Here is a 27,738-nt window from a genome sequence, read left to right on the forward strand (position 1 = left end):
TCTGTTCTCTTCACATTAATTTCCTGTTCATCGGTTTTGTTGTTTGATTTTGATCTCGGTCGCTATGGAAGTGAAATGAAAGGACTTTATTTCATGGATGACTTTCACATAAGGACCAAAACAACTCGTGACCGGTGCTGTCTGTGTCGACCCACACAAGATTTGTCTGAGGAAAATAATATATAATGGAGCATACCTAGTAGTTTTGAACTAATAATACTTATCAAAATGGTCAGTTTGTCGGATACCTCCAGACATTCAGGGGTAAGACAGGAAAGTTTGGTGGTCAGTTGTTAGCGCAGGTGTCGCGGTAATAAATAATGGCTCGTTGATGCAGGAGAAATGATATCGAAAATTGCCCCATGCGAAAAGGGCCCCAGACAATTATGGGAAGATGACCCCAGATTTTAGTGAAAATGGCCCCGAATTCTAGAGAAAATGGATCCTAAATAAAACTTAGCTAACAAGACTATATTTGTAAATACGATTTCTACATGAGACCCGACCCGTGCAGATTCCCGGGTAGAATAGGTCTTCAGCAACCCATGCTTGCCGTAAAAGGCGACTATGCTTGTCATAAAAGGATACTAAGGGGATCGGTTGGTCAGGCGCGCTGACTTGGTTGAAACATGTCTATGATCTCAATGGCGTGGATCGATGCTCATGATATTAATCACTGGATTGTCTGGTCCAGACACGATTATTTACAGACCGCCATCATATAGCTGGAATATTGCTGAGTGCAGCGTAAAACAACAACCAAAACCAAACCAAAAAACATGAGACCCCTTCCCCACATTTGCCCTTATTAATCGCTATTTTTTTGTCCCATTTAGTTGTAGAAACCATTGTCACTCAAAAATCCAGAGACAGCCTCCAAGGTAGTGGTAGGGCGTCCGCCTGGAGAGCGGAAGGTCCGGGTCATTCCAAAAGACATTAAATGATGGTACTTGTTTTTACCTTGCCTGGAGCTCGGCATTAAGGGGCTAAAAAAAGGACTGGTTGGCTTGAAGTCAGTACACTGAGTGTCTGAGTGGGGTGTTCATGTTCAGTGGACTAGCACTATAAGATCAGCATCAGTCCGGACTAGTACAAGCATCCACACACACATTCACATTCTCGTTGCTATATAAGTGCAATAATCTTGGCTGCGGGGTTAAACCCCATTTCACATCACCTCATCTAAAAATCTAGATAGGCCTGAGACAGTGTGGTATACTTGAGAAGATAATAATTTTGGTATTGACTTAGTTTGGTGTTTACAATAACAATACTTCAGGAGAACTTTCACACTCCACCCTACCCACCTCGAAAATCAAACAGTCATTTCTGAAGTTGGCCAATGAGAAATTCATTGTTTATTTTCAAGGGTTATTTCTTCAATGACGAGCAGAACTCAATCAATACATCGGACACGGAGGAACTCCTGCGCGACCATGTGGCCCTGACCGGGGACGGCGACCTCGTGTTCCGGAGGATCAACACTGCGTGGGCCATTGTGTGTCAGATACTGCTGTCTGTGAGTACCCTGTCTGTCAGATACTGCTGTCTGTCAGTACCCTGTGTGTCAGATACTGCTGTCTGTGAGTACCCTGTCTGTCAGATACTGCTGTCTGTGAGTACCCTGTCTGTCAGATACTGCTGTCTGTGAGTACCCTGTCTGTCAGATACTGCTGTCTGTGAGTACCCTGTCTGTCAGATACTGCTGTCTGTGAGTACCCTGTCTGCCAGATACTGCTGTCTGTGAGAACCCTGTCTGTCAGATACTGCTGTCTGTGAGTACCCTGTCTGTCAGATATTGCTGTCTGTGGGTACCCTGTCTGTCAGATACTGCTGTCTGTGAGTACCTTGTCTGTCAGATACTGCTGTCTGTGAGTACCCTGTCTGCCAGATACTGCTGTGTGTGAGTACCCTGTCTGTCAGATACTGCTGTCTGTGAGTACCTTGTCTGTCAGATACTGCTGTCTGTGAGTACCTTGTCTGTCAGATACTGCTGTCTGTGAGTACCCTGTCTATCAGATACTGCTGTCTGTGAGTACCCTGTCTATCAGATACTGCTTTCTGTGAGTACCCTGTCTGTCAGATACTGCTGTCTGTGAGAACCTTGTCTGTCAGATACTGCTGTCTGTGAGTACCCTGTCTGTCAGATATTGCTGTCTGTGAGTACCCTGTCTGTCAGATACTGCTGTCTGTGAGTACCCTGTCTGTCAGATACTGCTGTCTGTGAGTACCCTGTCTGTCAGATACTGCTGTCTGTGAGTACCCTGTCTGTCAGATACTGCTGTCTGTGTGTATCCTGTCTGTTAGATACTGCTGTCTGTGAGTACCCTGTCTGTCAGATACTGCTGTCTGTGAGTACCCCGTCAGATATTGCTGTCTGTGGGTACCCTGTCTGTCAGATACTGCTGTCTGTGAGTACCTTGTCTGTCAGATACTGCTGTCTGTGAGTACCCTGTGTGTCAGATACTGCTGTCTGTGAGTACCCTGTCTGTCAGATACTGCTGTCTGTGGGTACCCTGTCTGTCAGATACTGCTGTCTGTGAGTACCCTGTCTGTCAGATACTGCCGTCTGTGAGTACCCTGTCTGTCAGATACTGCTGTCTGTGGGTACCCTGTGTGTCAGATACTGCTGTCTGTGAGTACCCTGTCTGTCAGATACTGCTGTCTGTGGGTACCCTGTGTGTCAGATACTGCTGTCTGTGAGTACCCTGTCTGTCAGATACTGCTGTCTGTGAGTACCCTGTCTGTCAGATACTGCTGTGTGTGTGTATCCTGTCTGTTAGATACTGCTGTCTGTGGGTACCCTGTCTGTCAGATGCTGCTGTCTGTGAGTACCCTGTCCGTCAGATATTGCTGTCTGTGGGTACCCTGTCTGTCAGATACTGCTGTCTGTGAGTACCCTGTCTGTCAGATACTGCTGTCTGTGGGTACCCTGTCTGTCAGATACTGCTGTCTGTGAGTACCCTGTCTGTCAGATACTGCTGTCTGTGGGTACCCTGTCTGTCAGATACTGCTGTCTGTGAGTACCCTGTCTGTCAGATACTGCTGTCTGTGAGTACCCTGTCTGTCAGATACTGCTGTCTGTGAGTATCCTGTGTGTCAGATACTGCTGTCTGTGGGTACCCTGTGTGTCAGATACTGCTGTCTGTGAGTACCCTGTCTGTCAGATACTGCTGTCTGTGGGTACCCTGTCTGTCAGATATTGCTGTGTGTGAGTACCCTGTCTGTCAGATACTGCTGTCTGTGAGTACCTTGTCTGTCAGATACTGCTGTCTGTGAGTACCCTGTCTGTCAGATACTGCTGTCTGTGAGTACCCTGTCTGTCAGATACTGCTGTCTGTGAGTATCCTGTCTGTCAAATACTGCTCTCTGTGAGTACCCTGTCCGTCAGATACTGCTGTCTGTGAGTACCCTGTCTGTCAAATACTGCTGTCTGTGAGTACCCTGTCTGTCAAATACTGCTCTCTGTGAGTACCCTGTCTGTCAGATACTGCTGTCTGTGTGTATCCTGTCTGTCAAATACTGCTCTCTGTGAGTACCCTGTGTGTCAGATACTGCTGTCTGTGACTAGTGTGAGTACCCTGTGTGTCAGATACTGCTGTCTGTGGGTACCCTGTCTGTCAGATACTGCTGTCTGTGAGTACCCTGTCTGTCAGATACTGCTGTCTGTGAGTACCCTGTCTGTCAGATACTGCTGTCTGTGAGTACCCTGTCTGTCAGATACTGCTGTCTGTGGGTACCCTGTCTGTCAGATGCTGCTGTCTGTGAGTACCCTGTCAGTTAGATACTGCTGTCTGTGGGTACCCTGTCTGTCAGATACTGCTGTCTGTGGGTACCCTGTCTGTCAGATACTGCTGTCTGTGAGTACCTTGTCTGTCAGATATTGCTGTCTGTGGGTACCTTGTCTGTCAGATACTGCTGTCTGTGAGTACACTGTCTGTCAGATACTGCTGTCTGTGGGTACCTTGTCTGTCAGATACTGCTGTCTGTGAGTACCCTGTCTGTCAGATACTGCTGTCTGTGGGTACCTTGTCTGTCAGATACTGCTGTCTGTGAGTACCCTGTGTGTCAGATACTGCTGTCTGTGGGTACCTTGTCTGTCAGATACTGCTGTCTGTGAGTACCCTGTCTGTCAGATACTGCTGTCTGTGGGTACCCTGTCTGTCAGATACTGCTGTCTGTGAGTACCTTGTCTGTCAGATACTGCTGTCTGTGAGTACCCTGTCTGCCAGATACTGCTGTCTGTGAGTACCCTGTCTGTCAGATACTGCTGTCTGTGAGTACCTTGTCTGTCAGATACTGCTGTCTGTGAGTACCTTGTCTGTCAGATACTGCTGTCTGTGAGTACCCTGTGTGTCAGATATTGCTGTCTGTGAGTACCCTGTCTGTTAGATACTGCTGTCTGTGAGTACCCTGTCTGTCAGATATTGCTGTCTGTGAGTACCCTGTCTGTCCGATACTGCTGTCTGTGAGTACCCTGTCTGTCAGATACTGCTGTCTGTGAGTACCCTGTCTGTCAGATACTGCTGTCTGTGAGTACCCTGTGTGTCAGATACTGCTGTCTGTGAGTACCCTGTCTGTCAGATACTGCTGTCTGTGAGTATCCTGTGTTTCAGATACTGCTGTCTGTGCGTATCCTGTCTGTCAGATACTGCTGTCTGTGAGTACCTTGTCTGTCAGATACTGCTGTCTGTGAGTACCCTGTGTGTCAGATACTGCTGTCTGTGAGTACCCTGTGTGTCAGATACTGCTGTCTGTGAGTACCCTGTGTGTCAGATACTGCTGTCTGTGGGTACCCTGTCTGTCAGATACTGCTGTCTGTGGGTACCCTGTCTCTCAGATACTGCTGTCTGTGAGTACCCTGTCTGTCAGATACTGCTGTCTGTGAATATCTTGTCTGTCAGATACTGCTGTCTGTGAGTACCCTGTCTGTCAGATACTGCTGTCTGTGAGTACCCTGTCTGTCAGATACTGCTGTCTGTGAGTACCCTGTGTGTCAGATACTGCTGTCTGTGAGTACCTTGTCTGTCAGATACTGCTGTCTGTGAGTACCCTGTCTGTCAGATACTGCTGTCTGTGAGTACCCTGTCTGTCAGATACTGCTGTCTGTGGGTATCCTGTGTGTCAGATATTGCTGTCTGTGAGTACCCTGTCTGCCTTGATAACTGACTAAATGTATCTAGACCCGTGAAGATCCTGGGTAGAATAGGTCTTCAGCAACCCATGCTTGCCGTAAAAGGCGACTATGCTTGTCGTGAAAGGCGACTAACAGGATCGGATGGTCAGGCTCGCTGACTTGATTGATGCATGTCATCGATCCCAATTGCATGGATCGATGCTCATGATGTCAATCACTGGATTGTCTGACCCAGACTCGATTATTTACAGACCGCCGTCACATAGCTGGAAGATTGCTGAGTGAGGGGTTAAATAACAAACAAACAAACAAATGTATCTGGGATGCAACAAAATCGCAATCATTTTTTTCACTTTACTTTCCCTCTCATGGGGACTTCCAGGGCATAAAGGTTGCCCTGGCAATTTGTATTGGTAGCATTGAAAACCTATAGGCTGCTCACTATGTCAGTTTCACCCATGGCGCCAATGGTTTATAGTTTGTCTAAGATAATAGATAAGCTTTTGGTTATTGGGGTATTTTGTCCAGGTGGTTGATTTTGATTCGGTATCCATTTTTAGCAGGTATTCAAATTTGTTTAACCACCTATTTCTTGACATTTGGGTATTTTAATTTGAAAACCTGTTTCGTAATAAACCCTGTAAATCATTTAAAACTATGTGAATAGTAGTAGGCCCATCTGCATTTGCTTGCGGCTCCCTTTCTGGAAAATCATTTTTGTTTGCAAAAGCTAGCATTGTAAGAAAGGTGCTATCGTTTTAATTACCAGTCAGCAACATTTACATTGACTAGGCAGGATGTGCTTCACGTTCGGCTGATTCACAATCATTTTATCTAACAGTTGTAACATGCACAACTGTTTTATCTAACAGTTGTAACATGTGCAACTGTTTTATCTTATAGTTGTAACATGTGCAACTGTTTTATCTTATAGTTGTAACATACGCGACTGTTTTATCTAATAGTTGTAACATGCGCGACTGTTTTATCTAACAGTTGTAACATGCGCAGCTGTTTTAACTAACCAGAGACCATATGATATTATTATATGGTCTCTGATCTAACTGTTGTAACATGCGCAACTGTTTTATCTAACAGTTGTAACATGTGCAACTGTTTTATCTACCAGTTGTAACATGCGCAACTGTTTTATCTTATAGTTGTAACATGCGCGACTGTTTTATCTAATAGTTGTAACATGCGCGACTGTTTTATCTAACAGTTGTAACATGCACAACTGTTTTAACTAACCAGAGACCATATGATATTATTATATGGTCTCTGATCTAACTGTTGTAACATGCGCAACTGTTTTATCTAACAGTTGTAAAATGTGCAACTGTTTTATCTAACAGTTGTAACATGCGCAACTGTTTTATCTAATAGTTGTAATCATAGTAATATACGCATTGATTTTATTTCATTAGCGTATGTATAGGTTTTTTTGTGTATTTGATACGCTAGGATTTGATTTGTCTACATATTTAAGTTGATATAATGCATATTTTACGAAAATACACAGCTTATGTTGAGCTCTGTTATCCAAGTGTGGTTGATGTATATATAAATATTGACTACACATTGATGCAAAACTGGGAACACAGCGAATGAATCCCCTTCCCTTTTTTGATTTTGGCATCACAGTGAAAAGTACCCTTTTCTTTTTCCATTTGATAGCTAGATCAAGTAATAAACATTGGAAATGCCTAACTTTGCAAAATAATCCTTAAGTTCTGTAACAAAAATATGATTTTGTCGCATCCTCCCTTTCAGATTGCAGGGGGCACGGGTGGCCCAGTCGTCTAAGGCGCCGCGATTCAACTCACTCACTCACTCACTCACTTTCAGATTGCGCTGCTGACTGGCTCGTTCATCATCCCCGTGTTCTGCCTGCAGAGCGCATGTGGAGCAGACGACATAGCGCTTGTAATCTACATCCATGGGTGCTTCTGGTTCATTTTCCTGGCGTTCGACAGATACTACCGACAGCAACACTATGTCAACAGACTCAATGGCTACCTGGAGTTCTATAGGAGGACCAAAAATATTCGTAGAATGCCGTTCTTGATCACATCCGGAGGTAATACTTTCACATGACATTTGTTTGTCTGTTCTTAAGGCTGTATTACATGCACGTCACTGTATATAAGTGCAATAATCTTGGATGCGGCATTAAACCCCATTTCACCTCACCTCACCTCACCTCACCTCACCTCACCTCACCTACGGGATCGGGTGGTCAGGCTCGCTGACCTGGTTGATGCATGCCATCGATCCCAAATGCGTTGATCAATGCTCAATGATCATGATATCAATCACTGGTCCAGACCTGATAATTTACAGACTGCCGTCATATCGCTGAAATATAGCTGAGTGTACTGTTAAACAACAAACCAACCAACCAAATCACCTCACCTGTGGGTAACTTAAGTTATAACCATTGAGGTGAGGTGAGGTGAAATTGGTTTTAACGTCGCGTCCAGAATTATTGCACTTATATAGCGACGTGCATGCATGTGTGTGTGTGTGTGTGGCTGCTTGTACTAGTCCGGACTGATGCCGATTTATAGTGCTAGCTCACTGAGATACCATGCCAAAGTTTAACATGAATACCCCACTATGTTCCTGCAGTTTCTGTTGAAGTTTAAAAAAATCAGCAATTTAGGCTTAAAAAATTATAGAATTGGTGCTCAGGCAATGGCTTTTGAAAATATAGTGCGGGCAGTTGGTGTCTTCTATTTTATTTTTGGTTGTCCAAACTAGTATTTAACCAAATGAACAGTTGTTCAACCAAATGAACAGTTGTGCAACCAAATGAACAGTTGTGCAACCAAATGAACAGTTGTGCAACCAAATGAACAGTTGTGCACCGTCAACCTGGGAAAGGCCCTCCCTACATAAATGTATTCCTTGATGAGTAAATGCTGGAATACAGTATTGGACTTCCGTTGGGCTTGGAATATTATTGCACTTATATAGCGACGTGCATGCATGTGTGTGTGTGTGTGTGGCTGCTTGTACTAGTCCGGACTGATGCCGATTTATAGTGCTAGCTCACTGAGATACCATGCCAAAGTTTAACATGAATACCCCACTATGTTCCTGCAGTTTCTGTTGAAGTTTAAAAAAATCAGCAATTTAGGCTTAAAAAATTATAGAATTGGTTCTCAGGCAATGGCTTTTGAAAATATAGTGCGGGCAGTTGGTGTCTTCTATTTTATTTTTGGTTGTCCAAACTAGTATTTAACCAAATGAACAGTTGTTCAACCAAATGAACAGTTGTGCAACCAAATGAACAGTTGTGCAACCAAATGAACAGTTGTGCAACCAAATGAACAGTTGTGCAACCAAATGAACAGTTGTGCACCGTCAACCTGGGAAAGGCCCTCCCTACATAAATGTATTCCTTGATGAGTAAATGCTGGAATACAGTATTGGACTTCCGTTGGGCTTGGAATATTTAAGGATTACTTGTGTTTTGTTTTTTAAATGGAAATAGAAATGAAACGTGCGGCGAACTTTATGATTTTGCAGGCAGTGCCTGAGAACCAAGACTATTTTTTTTTAGCCTTACAAAAATTACAATAATTTCTTATTATCCTTTTGTACTTGATAATTTAATCCAAAACTTTCAAGTGGGAGGAAAAAATAAACTTGTAACAATATTTCAAAATATTCATTAACTTCCAAATATGATAATTCAAATATGATAATTCAAGTACACCAAAAAAGCCCTCATCGTACCTTGTCCTTTATTGTTTCATTAGTTTCTGCTGGTTTTTTGGTAACTTAACTGTCTCCGTGGTTGTGTGGTAGAGCATCCGCCCGTAGAGCAGAAGGTCAGGGGATCGATCCCCAGCCGCGTCATACCAAAAGACGTTAAAAGATGGCACTTGTTGTTACCCTGCCTGGCATTCGCGTAAAACAAGGACTGCTCGGCTAGAGAGACAGTATACTATGTCTGAGTGGAGTATTCATGTTAAATTGCGGCATGGTATCTCAGTGGGCTAGCACTATAAAATAGGCATCAGTCCGGACTAGTACAAGCAGCCACACACACACACACGTGCATGCACGTCACTGTATATAAGTGCAATAATCTTGGATGCGATGTTTAACCTCATTTCACCTCACCTCACCTACGGGATCGGGTGGTCAGGCTCGCTGACCTGGTTGATGCATGCCATCGATCCCAAATGCGTGGATCGATGCTCATGATATCAATCACTGGTCCAGACCTGATAATTTACAGACTGCCGTCATATCGCTGGAATATTGCTAAGTGTACTGTTAAACAACAAACCAACCAACCAAATCACCTCACCTATGGGTAACTTAAGTTATAACTAGTTAGGAATATTGCTAAGTGTACTGTTAAACAACAAACCAACCAACCAAATCACCTCACCTGTGGGTAACTTAAGTTATAACTATTTAGGAATATTGCTAAGTGTACTGTTAAACAACAAACCAACCAACCAAATCACCTCACCTGTGGGTAACTTAAGTTATAACTATTTAGGAATATTGCTGAGTGTACTGTTAAACAACAAACCAACCAACCAAATCACCTCACCTATGGGTAACTTAAGTTATAACTGTTGAAGAATATTGCTGAGTGTACTGTTAAACAACAAACCAACCAACCAAATCACCTCACCTGTGGGTAACTTAAGTTATAACTATTTAGGAATATTGCTGAGTGTACTGTTAAACAACAAACCAACCAACCAAATCACCTCACCTATGGGTAACTTAAGTTATAACTAGTTAGGAATATTGCTAAGTGTACTGTTAAACAACAAACCAACCAACCAAATCACCTCACCTATGGGTAACTTAAGTTATAACTAGTTAGGAATATTGCTAAGTGTACTGTTAAACAACAAACCAACCAACCAAATCACCTCACCTGTGGGTAACTTAAGTTATAACTATTTAGGAATATTGCTAAGTGTACTGTTAAACAACAAACCAACCAACCAAATCACCTCACCTATGGGTAACTTAAGTTATAACTGTTGAGGAATATTGCTAAGTGTACTGTTAAACAACAAACCAACCAACCAAATCACCTCACCTATGGGTAACTTAAGTTATAACTATTTAGGAATATTGCTAAGTGTACTGTTAAACAACAAACCAACCAACCAAATCACCTCACCTATGGGTAACTTAAGTTATAACTATTTAGGAATATTGCTAAGTGTACTGTTAAACAACAAACCAACCAACCAAATCACCTCACCTGTGGGTAACTTAAGTTATAACTATTTAGGAATATTGCTAAGTGTACTGTTAAACAACAAACCAACCAACCAAATCACCTCACCTGTGGGTAACTTAAGTTATAACTATTTAGGAATATTGCTGAGTGTACTGTTAAACAACAAACCAACCAACCAAATCACCTCACCTATGGGTAACTTAAGTTATAACTGTTGAAGAATATTGCTGAGTGTACTGTTAAACAACAAACCAACCAACCAAATCACCTCACCTGTGGGTAACTTAAGTTATAACTATTTAGGAATATTGCTGAGTGTACTGTTAAACAACAAACCAACCAACCAAATCACCTCACCTATGGGTAACTTAAGTTATAACTAGTTAGGAATATTGCTAAGTGTACTGTTAAACAACAAACCAACCAACCAAATCACCTCACCTATGGGTAACTTAAGTTATAACTAGTTAGGAATATTGCTAAGTGTACTGTTAAACAACAAACCAACCAACCAAATCACCTCACCTGTGGGTAACTTAAGTTATAACTATTTAGGAATATTGCTAAGTGTACTGTTAAACAACAAACCAACCAACCAAATCACCTCACCTATGGGTAACTTAAGTTATAACTGTTGAGGAATATTGCTAAGTGTACTGTTAAACAACAAACCAACCAACCAAATCACCTCACCTATGGGTAACTTAAGTTATAACTATTTAGGAATATTGCTAAGTGTACTGTTAAACAACAAACCAACCAACCAAATCACCTCACCTATGGGTAACTTAAGTTATAACTAGTTAGGAATATTGCTAGTTTCTAACTCACCCATTCTCTCAGTGATGTCTGTTCCAACCTTTTTTTTGAGTCCACTAGCGGGAAAATGTTGCTTGACATCAGTTTTTGCGTGTGTAAGTGTTGCAGACCACAGATAATATTTCAACAGTGAGAAAATATTCTTGGCATATTAATTCAAAGCTTCTAAACCACTTACCAACAGAAATATATTTTATAAGTGTGCTTCTTGATTGTGGTGATAAATAATAAATATGTTTAGGTTGCAAGTTTATTCTTTTGTGTTTTGATTTCCTTAGAAAAGCTGAAATTATGTCCTTAAGTTATGTAATCTAAGGGAGATTACTCCAGACCTTGAATTATCTCCCTTTGACTGTGAGCTGTGGTTAGAAACTTTGCCCAACAGTTTCAAAGAAAATTGCTTTGTAAACACCTCCACGTATATCAAGGAAGTCCTTCATGATTTCATATAAACTTTACTCAGCCAGCATTCATTCTCATGTCAGGAATCGAACCCGGATCTTCGGCGTGACGAGCGAACGCTTTAACCACAAGGCTACCCGACCGCCCCTCACCACATCTTAAATCTCTCCATTTTGACACATTACTAAATCACCATTTTACGGCATATTTTACTCTTGTGTTTAGAAATCTAAGTATTTGATATTTACCCAAAGAATTGAATTTATAACATATTTGTGATCACTGTTTTTCATCTAATCACTAATGATATATGACAGAATGTATGATTTTTAACATGCAAACCACAAGTAAGATTCTCTGTACACAGGCAATGCTTTGCTGCTGATAGTCACAAGGATCCTGGATGAGTACTGTCACAAGCCAGACAAGTGCTCCTTCCTGAAGAAAGAAAACTATATCCAGATAGTCATCGCCATGGAGACAGCCGTCATGCTGCTCTTCCTCGTCATGTACCTGGGTAAGATTCCTTCACCACCTGTGCGGGGCGGTCGGGTAGCCTAGTGGTTAAAGCGTTCGCTCGTCATGTACCTGGGTAAGATTCCTTCACCACCTGTGCGGGGCGGTCGGGTAGCCTAGTGGTTAAAGCGTTCGCTCGTCATGTACCTGGGTAAGATTCCTTCACCACCTGTGCGGGGCGGTCGGGTAGCCTAGTGGTTAAAGCCTTCGCTTGTCATGTACCTGGGTAAGATTCCTTCACCACCTGTGTGGGGCAGTCGGGTAGCCTAGTGGTTAAAGCGTTCGCTCGTCATGTACCTGGGTAAGATTCCTTCACCACCTGTGTGGGGCGGTCGGGTAGCCTAGTGGTTAAAGCGTTCGCTCGTCATGTACCTGGGTAAGATTCCTTCACCCCCTGTGTGGGGCGGTCGGGTAGCCTAGTGGTTAAAGCCTTCGCTCGTCATGTACCTGGGTAAGAATCCTTCACCACCTGTGTGGGGCGGTCGGGTAGCCTAGTGGTTAAAGCGTTCGCTCGTCATGTACCTGGGTAAGATTCCTTCACCACCTGTGTGGGGCGGTCGGGTAGCCTAGTGGTTAAAGCCTTCGCTCGTCATGTACCTGGGTAAGATTCCTTCACCCCCTGTGTGGGGCGGTCGGGTAGCCTAGTGGTTAAAGCATTCGCTCGTCATGTACCTGGGTAAGATTCCTTCACCACCTGTGCGGGGCGGTCGGGTAGCCAAGTGGTTAAAGCGTTCGCTCGTCATGTACCTGGGTAAGATTCCTTCACCCCCTGTGTGGGGCGGTCGGGTAGCCTAGTGGTTAAAGCATTCGCTCGTCATGTACCTGGGTAAGATTCCTTCACCACCTATGTGGGGCGGTCGGGTAGCCTAGTGGTTAAAGCATTCGCTCGTCATGTACCTGGGTAAGATTCCTTCACCATCTGTGCGGGGCGGTCAGGTAGCCTAGTGGTTAAAGCCTTCGCTCGTCATGTACCTGGGTAAGATTACTTCACCACCTGTGCGAGGCGGTCGGGTAGCCTAGTGGTTAAAGCGTTCGCTCGTCATGTACCTGGGTAAGATTCCTTCACCCCCTGTGTGGGGCGGTCGGGTAGCCTAGTGGTTAAAGCCTTCGCTCGTCATGTACCTGGGTAAGAATCCTTCACCACCTGTGTGGGGCGGTCGGGTAGCCTAGTGGTTAAAGCGTTTGCTCGTCATGTACCTGGGTAAGATTCCTTCACCACCTGTGCGGGGCGGTCGGGTAGCCTAGTGGTTAAAGCGTTCGCTCGTCATGTACCTGGGTAAGATTCCTTCACCACCTGTGCGGGGCGGTCGGGTAGCCTAGTGGTTAAAGCGTTCGCTCGTCATGTACCTGGGTAAGATTCCTTCACCCCCTGTGTGGGGCGGTCGGGTAGCCTAGTGGTTAAAGCATTCGCTCGTCATGTACCTGGGTAAGAATCCTTCACCACCTGTGTGGGGCGGTCGGGTAGCCTAGTGGTTAAAGCATTCGCTCGTCATGTACCTGGGTTAGATTCCTTCACCACCTGTGCGGGGCGGTCGGGTAGCCTAGTGGTTAAAGCATTCGCTCGTCATGTACCTGGGTAAGATTCCTTCACCACCTGTGCAGGGCGGTCGGGTAGCCTAGTGGTTAAAGCATTCGCTCGTCATGTACCTGGGTAAGATTCCTTCACCACCTGTGCGGGGCGGTCAGGTAGCCTAGTGGTTAAAGCATTCGCTCGTCATGTACCTGGGTAAGATTCCTTCACCACCTATGTGGGGCGGTCGGGTAGCCTAGTGGTTAAAGCATTCGCTCGTCATGTACCTGGGTAAGATTCCTTCACCACCTGTGTGGGGCGGTCGGGTAACCTAGCGGTTAAAGCCTTCGCTCGTCATGTACCTGGGTAAGATTCCTTCACCACCTGTGTGGGGCGGTCGGGTGGCCTAGTGGTTAAAGCGTTCGCTCGTCATGTACCTGGGTAAGATTCCTTCACCACCTGTGCGGGGCGGTCGGGTAGCCAAGTGGTTAAAGCGTTCGCTCGTCATGTACCTGGGTAAGATTCCTTCACCACCTGTGCGAGGCGGTCGGGTAGCCTAGTGGTTAAAGCATTCGCTCGTCATGTACCTGGGTAAGATTCCTTCACCCCCTGTGTGGGGCGGTCGGGTAGCCTAGTGGTTAAAGCATTCGCTCGTCATGTACCTGGGTAAGAATCCTTCACCACCTGTGTGGGGCGGTCGGGTAGCCTAGTGGTTAAAGCGTTTGCTCGTCATGTACCTGGGTAAGATTCCTTCACCACCTGTGTGGGGCGGTCGGGTAGCCTAGTAGTTAAAGCGTTCGCTCGTCATGGACCTGGGTAAGATTCCTTCACCACCTGTGTGGGGCGGTCGGGTAGCCTAGTGGTTAAAGCGTTCGCTCGTCATGTACCTGGGTAAGATTCCTTCACCACCTGTGCGGGGCGGTCGGGTAGCCTAGTGGTTAAAGCGTTCGCTCGTCATGTACCTGGGTAAGATTCCTTCACCACCTGTGCGAGGCGGTCGGGTAGCCTAGTGGTTAAAGCATTCGCTCGTCATGTACCTGGGTAAGATTCCTTCACCCCCTGTGTGGGGCGGTCGGGTAGCCTAGTGGTTAAAGCATTCGCTCGTCATGTACCTGGGTAAGAATCCTTCACCACCTGTGTGGGGCGGTCGGGTAGCCTAGTGGTTAAAGCGTTTGCTCGTCATGTACCTGGGTAAGATTCCTTCACCACCTGTGCGGGGCGGTCGGGTAGCCTAGTGGTTAAAGCGTTCGCTCGTCATGTACCTAGGTAAGATTCCTTCACCACCTATGGGCGGTCGGGTAGCCTAGTGATTAAAGCGTTCACTCGTCATGTACCTGGGTAAGATTCCTTCACCACCTGTGTGGGGCGGTCGGGTAGCCTAGTGGTTAAAGCGTTCGCTCGTCATGTACCTGGGTAAGATTCCTTCACCACCTGTGTGGGGCGGTCGGGTAGCCTAGTGGTTAAAGCGTTCGCTCGTCATGTACCTGGGTAAGATTCCTTCACCACCTGTGTGGGGCGGTCGGGTAGCCTAGTGGTTAAAGCCTTCGCTCGTCATGTACCTGGGTAAGATTCCTTCACCCCCTGTGTGGGGCGGTCGGGTAGCCTAGTGGTTAAAGCATTCGCTCGTCATGTACCTGGGTAAGAATCCTTCACCACCTGTGTGGGGCGGTCGGGTAGCCTAGTGGTTAAAGCGATTGCTCGTCATGTACCTGGGTAAGATTCCTTCACCACCTGTGCGGGGCGGTCGGGTAGCCTAGTGGTTAAAGCGTTCGCTCGTCATGTACCTGGGTAAGATTCCTTCACCACCTATGGGCGGTCGGGTAGCCTAGTGATTAAAGCATTCGCTCGTCATGTACCTGGGTAAGATTCCTTCACCACCTGTGTGGGGCGGTCGGGTAGCCTAGTGGTTAAAGCGTTCGCTCGTCATGTACCTGGGTAAGATTCCTTCACCACCTGTGCGGGGCGGTCGGGTAGCCTAGTGGTTAAAGCGTTCGCTCGTCATGTACCTGGGTAAGATTCCTTCACCACCTGTGTGGGGCGGTCGGGTAGCCTAGTGGTTAAAGCATTCGCTCATCATGTACCTGGGTAAGATTCCTTCACCACCTGTGCGGGGCGGTCGGGTAGCCTAGTGGTTAAAGCGTTCGCTCGTCATGTACCTGGGTAAGATTTCTTCACCACCTGTGTGGGGCGGTCGTGTAGCCTAGTGGTTAAAGCGTTGTGCGGGGCGGTCGGGTAGCCTAGTGGTTAAAGCGTTCGCTCGTAATGTACCTGGGTAAGATTCCTTCACCACCTGTGCGGGGCGGTCGGGTAGCCTAGTGGTTAAAGCGTTCGCTCGTCACACGATTCGATCACTGACATGGGTACAATGTGTGAAGCCCATTTCTGGTGTCCCCCGCCATGATATTGCTGGAATATTGCTAAAAGCAACGTAAAACCATACTTTCTCACTCACTCACCACCTGTGTCTGTGTCCCTGGCAGCACAAGGACAGATCCTAGCAGGTCATATCAGCTGCAATAGAAACTACCGTATATCGCTGTGTATAAGGCGACCCCACGTATAAGACGACCCCCCTGTACACGCCTTAAAAATCAACCCAAAATCCTATACTCCGTGTACAAGGCGACCGGGAATGAAACACATCACAAGTCTGACTGATAAAGAAGATTTAACGTGCGCTTTCCGACTGTAGCATATTTCGCACACGGACATCACAAGTTAGTTAGTTAGTTACTTTGGAGATTTAACGTGCGCTTTCCGACTGATGCGTATTTCGCACACATCACAAGTGCGCACACAAACCTTATATATGCAATAAAAATATGTTTATCTTGCGTTGGTTTTTTTCTACAATGATAGGTCGCGTGTGTAACTCCAGCACACATCGCCATTTTGTGTTTACACGGTACGACACCAAATTGGTGCCCGTAAAATAAAATTCATTTATGAAGTAATAACATATAAGAGACAATGGTGAGTAATTTAATCGCCAATTAACTATGTTGTAACTAACTAGGCTTATGTTTGCTTCACATTCAGCGTGTTTATTCCACAATCACTTGTACACACCGTCTCCAACACTTGTTAATACAACTGTAAAAACAGCGGGAATTGATTTCAACTTCACCGGTTATCACATGTTAGGTCACATGTGCAATATGCAAATGCTTACCGGTACTTCCGGCTCTCTACTCACGGATGTTGATTGTTTTACCGTGTCAGGTGGTTTGACAATCTGCATCGAGGCGAGGGTCATTTCAACTTTATTTGCAGAAATTATTAAACTTTATTCAAGGAAAAGAGATACAAATCATGTTTATGTATGGAAATAGTTACTGGAACAGTTATTTAGGACGAAATGCGAAGTTTTATTGTCAAATGCTGGGCTGGCTATCGGACGCCGGTTGACATCGCCAGTGGAAAAAAATGTGAGATCTTCGACTCCGTGTATAAGACGACCCCCCTTCTTAGCCCCCTCATTTTAGGTCCGAAAAACTCGCCTTATACACAGCGATATACGGTAACAGCTTTTGTCCACTAGTCCTTTTAATGATAACATAGAGCAAAACTCTCAAAAAGTGCAAATTTCTTCTGGTCCTTTTGATACCTTAACTATTTGGGCAGTTTGGCAAAGACTACAGGACTAGTGCTAATGTCTAACTTTGGGCAGTTTGGCAAGAACTACAGGACTAGTGCTAATGTCTAACTTTGGGCAGTTTGGCAAGAACTACAGGACTAGTGCTAATGTCTAACTTTGGGCAGTTTGGCAAGAACTACAGGACTAGTGCTAATGTCTAATTTTGGGCAGTTTGGCAAGAACTATAGGACTAGTGCTAATTTCTAACTTTGGGCAGTTTGGCAAGAACTACAGGACTAGTGCTAATGTCTAACTTTGGGAAGTTTGGTAAGAACTATAGGACTAGTGCCAATTTCTAATATTGGGCAGTTTGGCAAGGACTACAGGACTAGTGCCAATTTCTAATATTGGGCAGTTTGGTAAGGACTATAGGATGAGTGCCAATTTCTAATTTTGGGCAGTTTGGCAAGGACTATAGGACGAGTGCCAATTTCTAACATTTGGCAGTTTGGCAAGGACTATAGGACTAGTGCCAATTTCTAACTTTGGGCAGTTTGGCAAGGACTATAGGACGAGTGCCAATTTCTAACTTTGGGCAGTTTGGCAAGGACTATAGGACGAGTGCCAATTTCTAACTTTGGGCAGTTTGGCAAGGACTATAGGACTAGTGCCAATTTCTAACTTTGGGCAGTTTGGCAAGGACTATAGGACGAGTGCCAATTTCTAACTTTGGGCCGTTTGGCAAGGACTATAGGACTAGTGCCAATTTCTAATATTGGGCAGTTTGGTAAGGACTATAGGACGAGTGCCAATTTCTAATTTTGGGCAGTTTGGTAAGGACTACAGGTCTAGTGCCCATTCTAATATTGGGCAGTTTGGTAAGGACTAATGGACGAGTGCCAATTTCTAATTTTGGGCAGTTTTGGCAAGGACTACAGGTCTAGTGCCAATTTCTAATATTGGGCAGTTTGGTAAGGACTACAGGTCTAGTGCCAATTTCTAATATTGGGCAGTTTGGTAAGGACTAATGGACGAGTGCCAATTTCTAATTTTGGGCAGTTTGGCAAGGACTATAGGACGAGTGCCAATTTCTAACTTTGGGCAGTTTGGCAAGGACTACACGACTAGTGCTAATTTCTAATATTGGGCAGTTTGGCAAGGACTACACGACTAGTGCCAATTTCTAATATTGGGCAGTTTGGTAAGGACTAATGGACGAGTGCCAATTTCTAATTTTGGGCAGTTTGGCAAGGACTAATGGACGAGTGCCAATTTCTAACTTTGGGCAGTTTGGCAAGGACTATAGGACTAGTGCCAATTTCTAACTTTGGGCAGTTTGGCAAGGACTACACGACTAGTGCCAATTTCTAACTTTGGGCAGTTTGGCAAGGACTACACGACTAGTGCTAATTTCTAATATTGGGCAGTTTGGCAAGGACTACAGGACTAGTGCCAATTTCTAATTTTGGGCAGTTTGGCAAGGACTATAGGACGAGTGCCAATTTCTAACTTTGGGCAGTTTGGCAAGGACTATAGGACGAGTGCCAATTTCTAACTTTGGGCAGTTTGGCAAGGACTATAGGACGAGTGCCAATTTCTAACTTTGGGCAGTTTGGCAAGGACTATAGGACGAGTGCCAATTTCTAACTTTGGGCAGTTTGGCAAGGACTACAGGACTAGTGCTAATTTCTAATATTGGGCAGTTTGGCAAGGACTACAGGACTAGTGCCAATTTCTAATATTGGGCAGTTTGGCAAGGACTACAGGACTAGTGCCAATTTCTAATATTGGGCAGTTTGGTAAGGACTACAGGACTAGTGCCAATTTCTAACTTTGGGCAGTTGGGCAAGGAGGACTAGTGCCAATTTCTAACTTTGGGCAGTTTGGCAAGGACTACAGGACGAGTGCCAATTTCTAATTTTGGGCAGTTTGGCAAGGACTATAGGACTAGTGCCAATTTCTAACTTTGGGCAGTTGGGCAAGGAGGACTAGTGCCAATTTCTAACTTTGGGCAGTTTGGCAAGGACTATAGGACTAGTGCCAATTTCTAACTTTGGGCAGTTTGGCAAGGACTATAGGACGAGTGCCAATTTCTAACTTTGGGCAGTTTGGCAAGGACTACAGGACTAGTGCTAATGTCTAACTTTGGGCAGTTTGGTAAGAACTATAGGACTAGTGCCATTTTCTAATATTGGGCAGTTTGGCAAGGACTACAGGACTAGTGCCAATTTCTAATTTTGGGCAGTTTGGCAAGGCCTATAGGACTAGTGCCAATTTGTAACTTTAGGGAGTTTGGCACGCAATGCTCTGATTGGTTGGACGAAAGGTTGTTTGATATGACCTGTAATGGGATGCCCTCTTATCAATGTTTGGGGCCTCTTCCCAAGCAAAGGGAGATAACTGACGATCAAAGTCCGGTTTTTACCCTTGCAGAACTGGGCTGGAATTTTGTGACTCGATCATAGCACCCACTGTGGCTCTTACGTGTTATGTCCCTTCTATGTTCCCGCTATTGACCAATCAGATTCCACCTCTCATATCACTTGCATTTGTCTTCAACAACCCATGCTTGTTGTATAAGGCGACTTACGGGATCGGGTGTTCAGGCTCGCTGACTTGGTTGATGCATGTCATCATATCCCAATTGCGTGGATCGATGCTCATGATATCAATCACTGGATTGTCTGGTCCAGACTTGATTATTTACTGACCACCGACATATAGCTGGAATATTTTGCTGAGTGCGGCGTTAAACAACAAACAAACAAACAATCATACAAAATGGCGGCACCCAGTCAAGACCAATCTGATCAATAATCAGGATCTATATGTGCATCAAGGCACCTTCATTTAAAACAGGACCGCCTCTGTGGTCTAGTGGTAGAGCGTCCCCCGGAGAGCAGAAGGTCCAGGGTTTGATCCCCGGCCGCGTCTAACCAATACACGTTTAAAAATGGTACTTGTTGTTACCCTGTCTGGCGCTCAGCATTAAGGGGCTAAAACAAAGACTGGTTGGCTCGGAGTCAGTATACTGTGTCTGAGTGGGGTATTCATGTTAAACTGCGGCATGGTATCTAAGTGAGCTAGTACTATAAATCGGTATCAGTCCGGACTAGTACAAGCAGTCACACACACACACACATGTACATGCACGTCGCTATATAAGTGCAATAATCTTGGACGCAGCGTTAAACCCCATTTCACCTCACCTCATTTAAAACATGAAAGGATTTGGAAAATATCTGTCGACGCCCAGTTCCCGTACACATGCTTTGCAAACCCTGCAATTGACCAATATCTCCCGAGTCGCCATGTTGTTAATGAACTGGATCTCGATTCATTACACAATTTTGATTTGACTATGCAAAGACTCGTCAGTCCATCTAAAAGATGTGTGTAGCCGTAGCGAGCATGGGCGGATACAGCTTTTTTTAAAAGGGGGGTGCACAATTAAGATCTATTTATTGTCTTTGGTGGTAATTTATACAGAAATAAAGATTTTTTTCGAAATAAAAAGGGGGGGGGGCGCACCCCCGCACCCCCCCTCTGTATCCACCCATGGCGAGCATTATGGTCACATTTCCGATCCATAATGAGCCAAACCAGATTTAGTTTTACTGACCCAGAAGGAGTTTCACCAAGCTGTAGTTTGACAAAGTATCGTGTCCTATACACACACAAATTATGAATGGACATTCTGCTGTTTGAATCATTAAAACTCGTAAAAATTGAAGATCCTTACATGTAACTGGCATTTCTATTCCAGTAAGAAATACACTCAGTTGAGAGCATGAATTGTTGATTTTCTTCACTCTGACATTGAAATCCCCGATTGATGGTAGGTGTGCAGAAAGTGATTTCAAGGGAGATAACTCTTCTTGTCTTAATATTGGAGACATTCACTTTACCAAACGCTTTTGCACCTAGCGTGTCGAACAAAGAAGCAGAAATATTGTAGATTGTATATCTTACAGTATTTATTAATTGGTATGTACAAATTATAACTATTTTGTTCATTAGACTCCTGTCTCTCAGGTTTCATCAAATTAATGATTTCCGTTTTATTTAATTTGCAGAATTTTGTCATTTGTTGTAATCTCAAATATTGTGAAAGATTATTTGTTTCAGTTTTGTGAACTTCCTCTTTTAAAGGATGTATGTGTAACTTAATTAACAGTTATTGGACAACCTACTTACACAGAGTCTCCAGCTCACACATGGTAGAGCCGACAGGAAATGGGGTGGCCTGATTTCACTCACTCACCCATCTAAAAGCTTCCCACACATCCATGCGCTCAAAAACACCCACACTTTCATTCACTCACTCACTAACTCATCAAAAACATACACACTCACTCACCCATCCAAAACCTTCCCACACATCCATGCACTCAAACACACCCACACTTTCATTCACTCACTCACTAACTCATCAAACACATACACACTCACCCATCCAAAACCTTCCCACACATCCATGCACTCAAAAACACCCACACATTCACTCACTCACCCATCAAGCAACACATTCACTCACTCAAAACACACTCACATGTTCACTCACTCACCCATTCTCTCCCATCCACCAACACATTCACTCACTCAAAACACACTCACATGTTCACTCACTCACTCATTCTCTCCCATCCACCAACACATTCACTCACTCAAAACACACTCACATGTTCACTCACTCACCCATTCTCTCCCATCCACCAACACATTCACTCACTCAAAACACACTCACATGTTCACTCACTCACTCATTCTCTCCCATCCACCAACACATTCACTCACTCAAAACACACTCACATGTTCACTCACTCACCCATTCTCTCCCATCCACCAACACATTCACTCACTCAAAACACACTCACATGTTCACTCACTCACTCATTCTCTCCCATCCACCAACACATTCACTCACTCAAAACACACTCACATGTTCACTCACTCACCCATTCTCTCCCATCCACCAACACATTCACCCACTCAAAACACACTCACATGTTCACTCACTCACTCATTCTCTCCCATCCACCAACACATTCACTCACTCAAAACACACTCACATGTTCACTCACTCACTCATTCTCTCCCATCCACCAACACATTCACTCACTCAAAACACACTCACATGTTCACTCACTCACTCATTCTCTCCCATCCACCAACACATTCACTCACTCAAAACACACTCACATGTTCACTCACTCACTCATTCTCTCCCATCCACCAACACATTCACTCACTCAATACACACTCACATGTTCACTCACTCACTCATTCTCTCCCATCCACCAACACATTCACTCACTCAAAACACACTCACATGTTCACTCACTCACCCATTCTCTCCCATCCACCAACACATTCACTCACTCAAAACACACTCACATGTTCACTCACTCACTCATTCTCTCCCATCCACCAACACATTCACTCACTCAATACACACTCACATGTTCACTCACTCACTCATTCTCTCCCATCCACCAACACATTCACTCACTCAAAACACACTCACATGTTCACTCACTCACCCATTCTCTCCCATCCACCAACACATTCACTCACTCAATACACACTCACATGTTCACTCACTCACTCATTCTCTCCCATCCACCAACACATTCACTCACTCAATACACACTCACATGTTCACTCACTCACTCATTCTCTCCCATCCACCAACACATTCACTCACTCAAAACACACTCACATGTTCACTCACTCACTCTCACCCATCCATCCACACATTCACTCACTCACCCATCAAGCAACACATTCACTCACTCAATACACACTCACATGTTCACTCACTCACTCATTCTCTCCCATCCACCAACACATTCACTCACTCAAAACACACTCACATGTTCACTCACTCACTCATTCTCTCCCATCCACCAACACATTCACTCACTCAAAACACACTCACATGTTCACTCACTCACCCATTCTCTCCCATCCACCAACACATTCACCCACTCAAAACACACTCACATGTTCACTCACTCACTCATTCTCTCCCATCCACCAACACATTCACTCACTCAAAACACACTCACATGTTCACTCACTCACTCATTCTCTCCCATCCACCAACACATTCACTCACTCAAAACACACTCACATGTTCACTCACTCACTCATTCTCTCCCATCCACCAACACATTCACTCACTCAATACACACTCACATGTTCACTCACTCACTCATTCTCTCCCATCCACCAACACATTCACTCACTCAAAACACACTCACATGTTCACTCACTCACCCATCAAGCAACACATTCACTCACTCAATACACACTCACATGTTCACTCACTCACCCATTCTCTCCCATCCACCAACACATTCACTCACTCAAAACACACTCACATGTTCACTCACTCACTCATTCTCTCCCATCCACCAACACATTCACTCACTCAATACACACTCACATGTTCACTCACTCACTCATTCTCTCCCATCCACCAACACATTCACTCACTCAAAACACACTCACATGTTCACTCACTCACCCATCAAGCAACACATTCACTCACTCAATACACACTCACATGTTCACTCACTCACCCATTCTCTCCCATCCACCAACACATTCACTCACTCAAAACACACTCACATGTTCACTCACTCACTCATTCTCTCCCATCCACCAACACATTCACTCACTCAATACACACTCACATGTTCACTCACTCACTCATTCTCTCCCATCCACCAACACATTCACTCACTCAAAACACACTCACATGTTCACTCACTCACTCATTCTCTCCCATCCACCAACACATTCACTCACTCAATACACACTCACATGTTCACTCACTCACTCATTCTCTCCCATCCACCAACACATTCACTCACTCAAAACACACTCACATGTTCACTCACTCACTCATTCTCTCCCATCCACCAACACATTCACTCACTCAATACACACTCACATGTTCACTCACTCACTCATTCTCTCCCATCCACCAACACATTCACTCACTCAAAACACACTCACATGTTCACTCACTCACTCATTCTCTCCCATCCACCAACACATTCACTCACTCAATACACACTCACATGTTCACTCACTCACTCATTCTCTCCCATCCACCAACACATTCACTCACTCAAAACACACTCACATGTTCACTCACTCACTCATTCTCTCCCATCCACCAACACATTCACTCACTCAAAACACACTCACATGTTCACTCACTCACTCATTCTCTCCCATCCACCAACACATTCACTCACTCAATACACACTCACATGTTCACTCACTCACTCATTCTCTCCCATCCACCAACACATTCACTCACTCAATACACACTCACATGTTCACTCACTCACTCATTCTCTCCCATCCACCAACACATTCACTCACTCAAAACACACTCACATGTTCACTCACTCACTCATTCTCTCCCATCCACCAACACATTCACTCACTCAAAACACACTCACATGTTCACTCACTCACTCATTCTCTCCCATCCACCAACACATTCACTCACTCAAAACACACTCACATGTTCACTCACTCACTCATTCTCTCCCATCCACCAACACATTCACTCACTCAATACACACTCACATGTTCACTCACTCACTCATTCTCTCCCATCCACCAACACATTCACTCACTCAAAACACACTCACATGTTCACTCACTCACTCATTCTCTCCCATCCACCAACACATTCACTCACTCAATACACACTCACATGTTCACTCACTCACTCTCACCCATCCATCCACAAACACACTCTCACTCTCTCACCCACTCACTCATCGTTTCCTGCAGCAAGGACCTTCCAGTTCAACCGGCGCCAGGCACACCCCGACGTGAATCAGGACGAGATGCTGAGCAGTTTCATCCAATCTCAGTCCCAGTCTTCAGACATCGGCTTCAGGTAGGGATGTGTTATATGTGCTTACAGAAAATATACCTGTTTGCCTGAGGAGTGATTAAGAACAGTTCCTACAGGGTAATATCTTTATGTCATTATCATTACCAGTTCTTGCAGGTACCTGTTTCTTCCAAGTTTAATAATGTTGTAGACAGACTCACTTCCTGGTTCCATGTTTGTGTTGGTGACAGACTCACTTCCTGGTTCCATGTTTGTGTTCTAGACAGACTCACTTCCTGGTTCCATGTTTGTGATGTAGACAGACTCACTTCCTTGTTCCATGTTTGTGATGTAGACAGACTCACTTCCTGGTTCCATGTTTGTGTTGTAGACAGACTCACTTCCTGGTTCCATGTTTGTGTTCTAGACAGACTCACTTCCTGGTTCCATGTTTGTGTTGTAGTCAGACTCACTTCCTGGTTCCATGTTTGTGATGTAGACAGACTCACTTCCTGGTTCCATGTTTGTGATGTAGACAGACTCACTTCCTGGTTCCATGTTTTTGATGTAGACAGACTCGCTTCCTGGTTCCATGTTTGTGATGTAGACAGACTCACTTCCTGGTTCCCTGTTTATGTTGTAGACAGTGACTCACTCCATGTTTATGTTGTAGACAGTGACTCACTCCATGTTTATGGTGTAGACAGAGACTCACTTCCTGGTTCCCTGTTTATGTTGTAGACAGTGACTCACTCCATGTTTATGTTGTAGACAGTGACTCACTCCATGTCTATGGTGTAGACAGAGACTCACTCCATGTTTATGTTGTAGACAGAGACTCACTTCCTGGTTCCCTGTGTATGTTGTAGACAGTGACTCACTCCATGTCTATGGTGTAGACAGAGACTCACTCCATGTTTATGTTGTAGACAGACATTCTCTCCATGTTTATGTTGTAGACAGAGACTCACCCCTTCTTTATGTTGTAGACAGTGACTCACTCCATGTTTATGCTGTAGACAGTGACTCACTCCATGTTTATGTTGTAGACAGTGACTCACTCCATGTTTTTGTTGTAGACAGTCTCACTCCATGTCTATGTTGTAGACAGTGACTCACCTCCATGTTTATGTTGTAGACAGAGACTCACCCCTTGTTTATGTTGTAGACAGTGACTCACTCCATGTTTATGTTGTAGACAGTGACTCACTCCATGTTTAAGCTGTAGACAGTGACTCACTCCATGTTTATGTTGTAGATAGTGACTCACCTCCATGTTTAAGCTGTAGACAGTGACTCACTCCATGTTCATGTTGTAGACATTGACTCACTCCGTGTTTATGTTGTAGACAGTGACTAACTCCATGTTTTTGTTGTAGACAGTGACTCACTCCATGTCTATGTTGTAGACAGAGACTCACTTCCATGTTTATACTGTAGACAGAGACTCACTCCATGTTTATGTTGTAGACAGTGACTCACTTCCATGTTTATGTTGTAGACAGTGACTCACTCCATGTTTTTGTTGTAGACAGTGACTCACTCGGTGTTTATGTTGTAGACAGTGACTCACTCCATGTTTTTGTTGTAGACAGAGACTCACTCCATGTTACTGTTTCAGAGACGAGAACTATGTGGACCAGGTGTTGGAGAAGCAGGCTGACATGATCCGTTACCTGAAGCAGCACAACTCACAGCTTGGGAAGAGGATTCTGGCGCTCACCGCTCAAAACAACTCGCTCAGCGTGTCGCGCTCATGAGGCAACAAGGAGCGGCACTTCTCCAGATCTCATCTCCACAAGTTCTTGGAACAGGAGATTCTTTTATTCTTGCACCCTTTAGTGTGTTTGGATGGATTGTGCCGAACTGAAGACCGTTGTAACATTGCAGATCTTGCAGATCAGAATGTCTAAATGTGTTTTTGATGGATTATGTGGAACTGAAGACCATTGTAACATTTGCAGATCTTGCAGATCAGAATGTCTAAATGTGTTTGGATTGTTATTGCAGGACAGTTGCACATTGAACGGATATGTGAGGTGAGGTGAGGTGAAATGGTGTTGAAAGAAACGTTGCAGATCAAAGAAGAATGATTAATCTCCTCTTGGAGGTTATCATGTTCCAGAGAATTGGTGTAACATTCTGAAATTTTGCAGATCGATATTGTGTTGTATTGGTGTGACAGTGCAACGGGAGACTTTGTCACGGATATATTTGGTATGTCAGGGATGTATGCCAGTAAAACTGGAGCTGATGGTGATCAGTCCTTTCTGGGCTGATGATGAGAATACTGCAGTGTACACCCCGTTGTCCTGATCTCACCACACCTGGATGGGGCCCACCTGTTTGTGTTGTGGGTTGGAGCAGTGTTCGAAATAGGCGCCTGCCCGTAGGCCCGTGGCAGGTGGATCTTGTGTCTGGCCCATAGTTTCAAATTTGGTAGGTCCTTGTGGCCTGCATCTCCCCGAGGCAAGAGAGTTAACTGACTTTAAAAGTCCAGTTTCCACCCTTGCCGAACTAGGCTGGAATTCCTGGGCTCTATCGTAGCGCCACCAGTGGTTATTACGAGTTATGTCCCTTCTGAGCCTCTCCTTTAGACCAATCAGATTCCACCTCTCGTATCACTTGCATTTGCTTGAAACAAAACACTGGCACCCAGTCAAGACGATCTGATCGATAATCA

The 27,738-nt window shown here is 44.7% G+C and overlaps 1 protein-coding gene across 1 annotated transcript; it reads left to right on the forward strand.

Moving 5' to 3' along the window:
- The first annotated feature begins 6 nt into the window (after positions 1-6).
- Positions 7-27,638, forward strand: LOC124121795 (transmembrane protein 192-like). The gene is made up of 6 exons (XM_048398171.1): positions 7-264; positions 1,370-1,519; positions 6,986-7,217; positions 11,953-12,102; positions 25,010-25,118; positions 26,677-27,638. The coding sequence occupies exons 1-6, from the start codon at positions 229-231 to the stop codon at positions 26,813-26,815; spliced, it is 816 nt and encodes a 271-aa protein (XP_048254128.1). The 5' UTR covers positions 7-228; the 3' UTR covers positions 26,816-27,638.
- The last annotated feature ends 100 nt before the right edge of the window (positions 27,639-27,738 follow it).

The sequence above is a fragment of the Haliotis rufescens genome, unplaced genomic scaffold (assembly GCF_023055435.1).
Source record: "Haliotis rufescens isolate VD_foot unplaced genomic scaffold, xgHalRufe1.0.p SCAF_18, whole genome shotgun sequence".
Lineage (NCBI taxonomy): Eukaryota > Metazoa > Mollusca > Gastropoda > Lepetellida > Haliotidae > Haliotis > Haliotis rufescens.

Excerpts from the sequence above, each read along its gene's own strand:
- LOC124121795 (XM_048398171.1), top strand. The coding sequence starts at position 229 with ATGGTCAGTTTGTCGGATACCTCCAGACATTCAGGG. Across the intron at positions 1,520-6,985 it reads TGTGTCAGATACTGCTGTCT|ATTGCGCTGCTGACTGGCTC; the intron begins GTGAGTACCCTG and ends ACTCACTTTCAG. Across the intron at positions 25,119-26,676 it reads TCTTCAGACATCGGCTTCAG|AGACGAGAACTATGTGGACC; the intron begins GTAGGGATGTGT and ends TTACTGTTTCAG.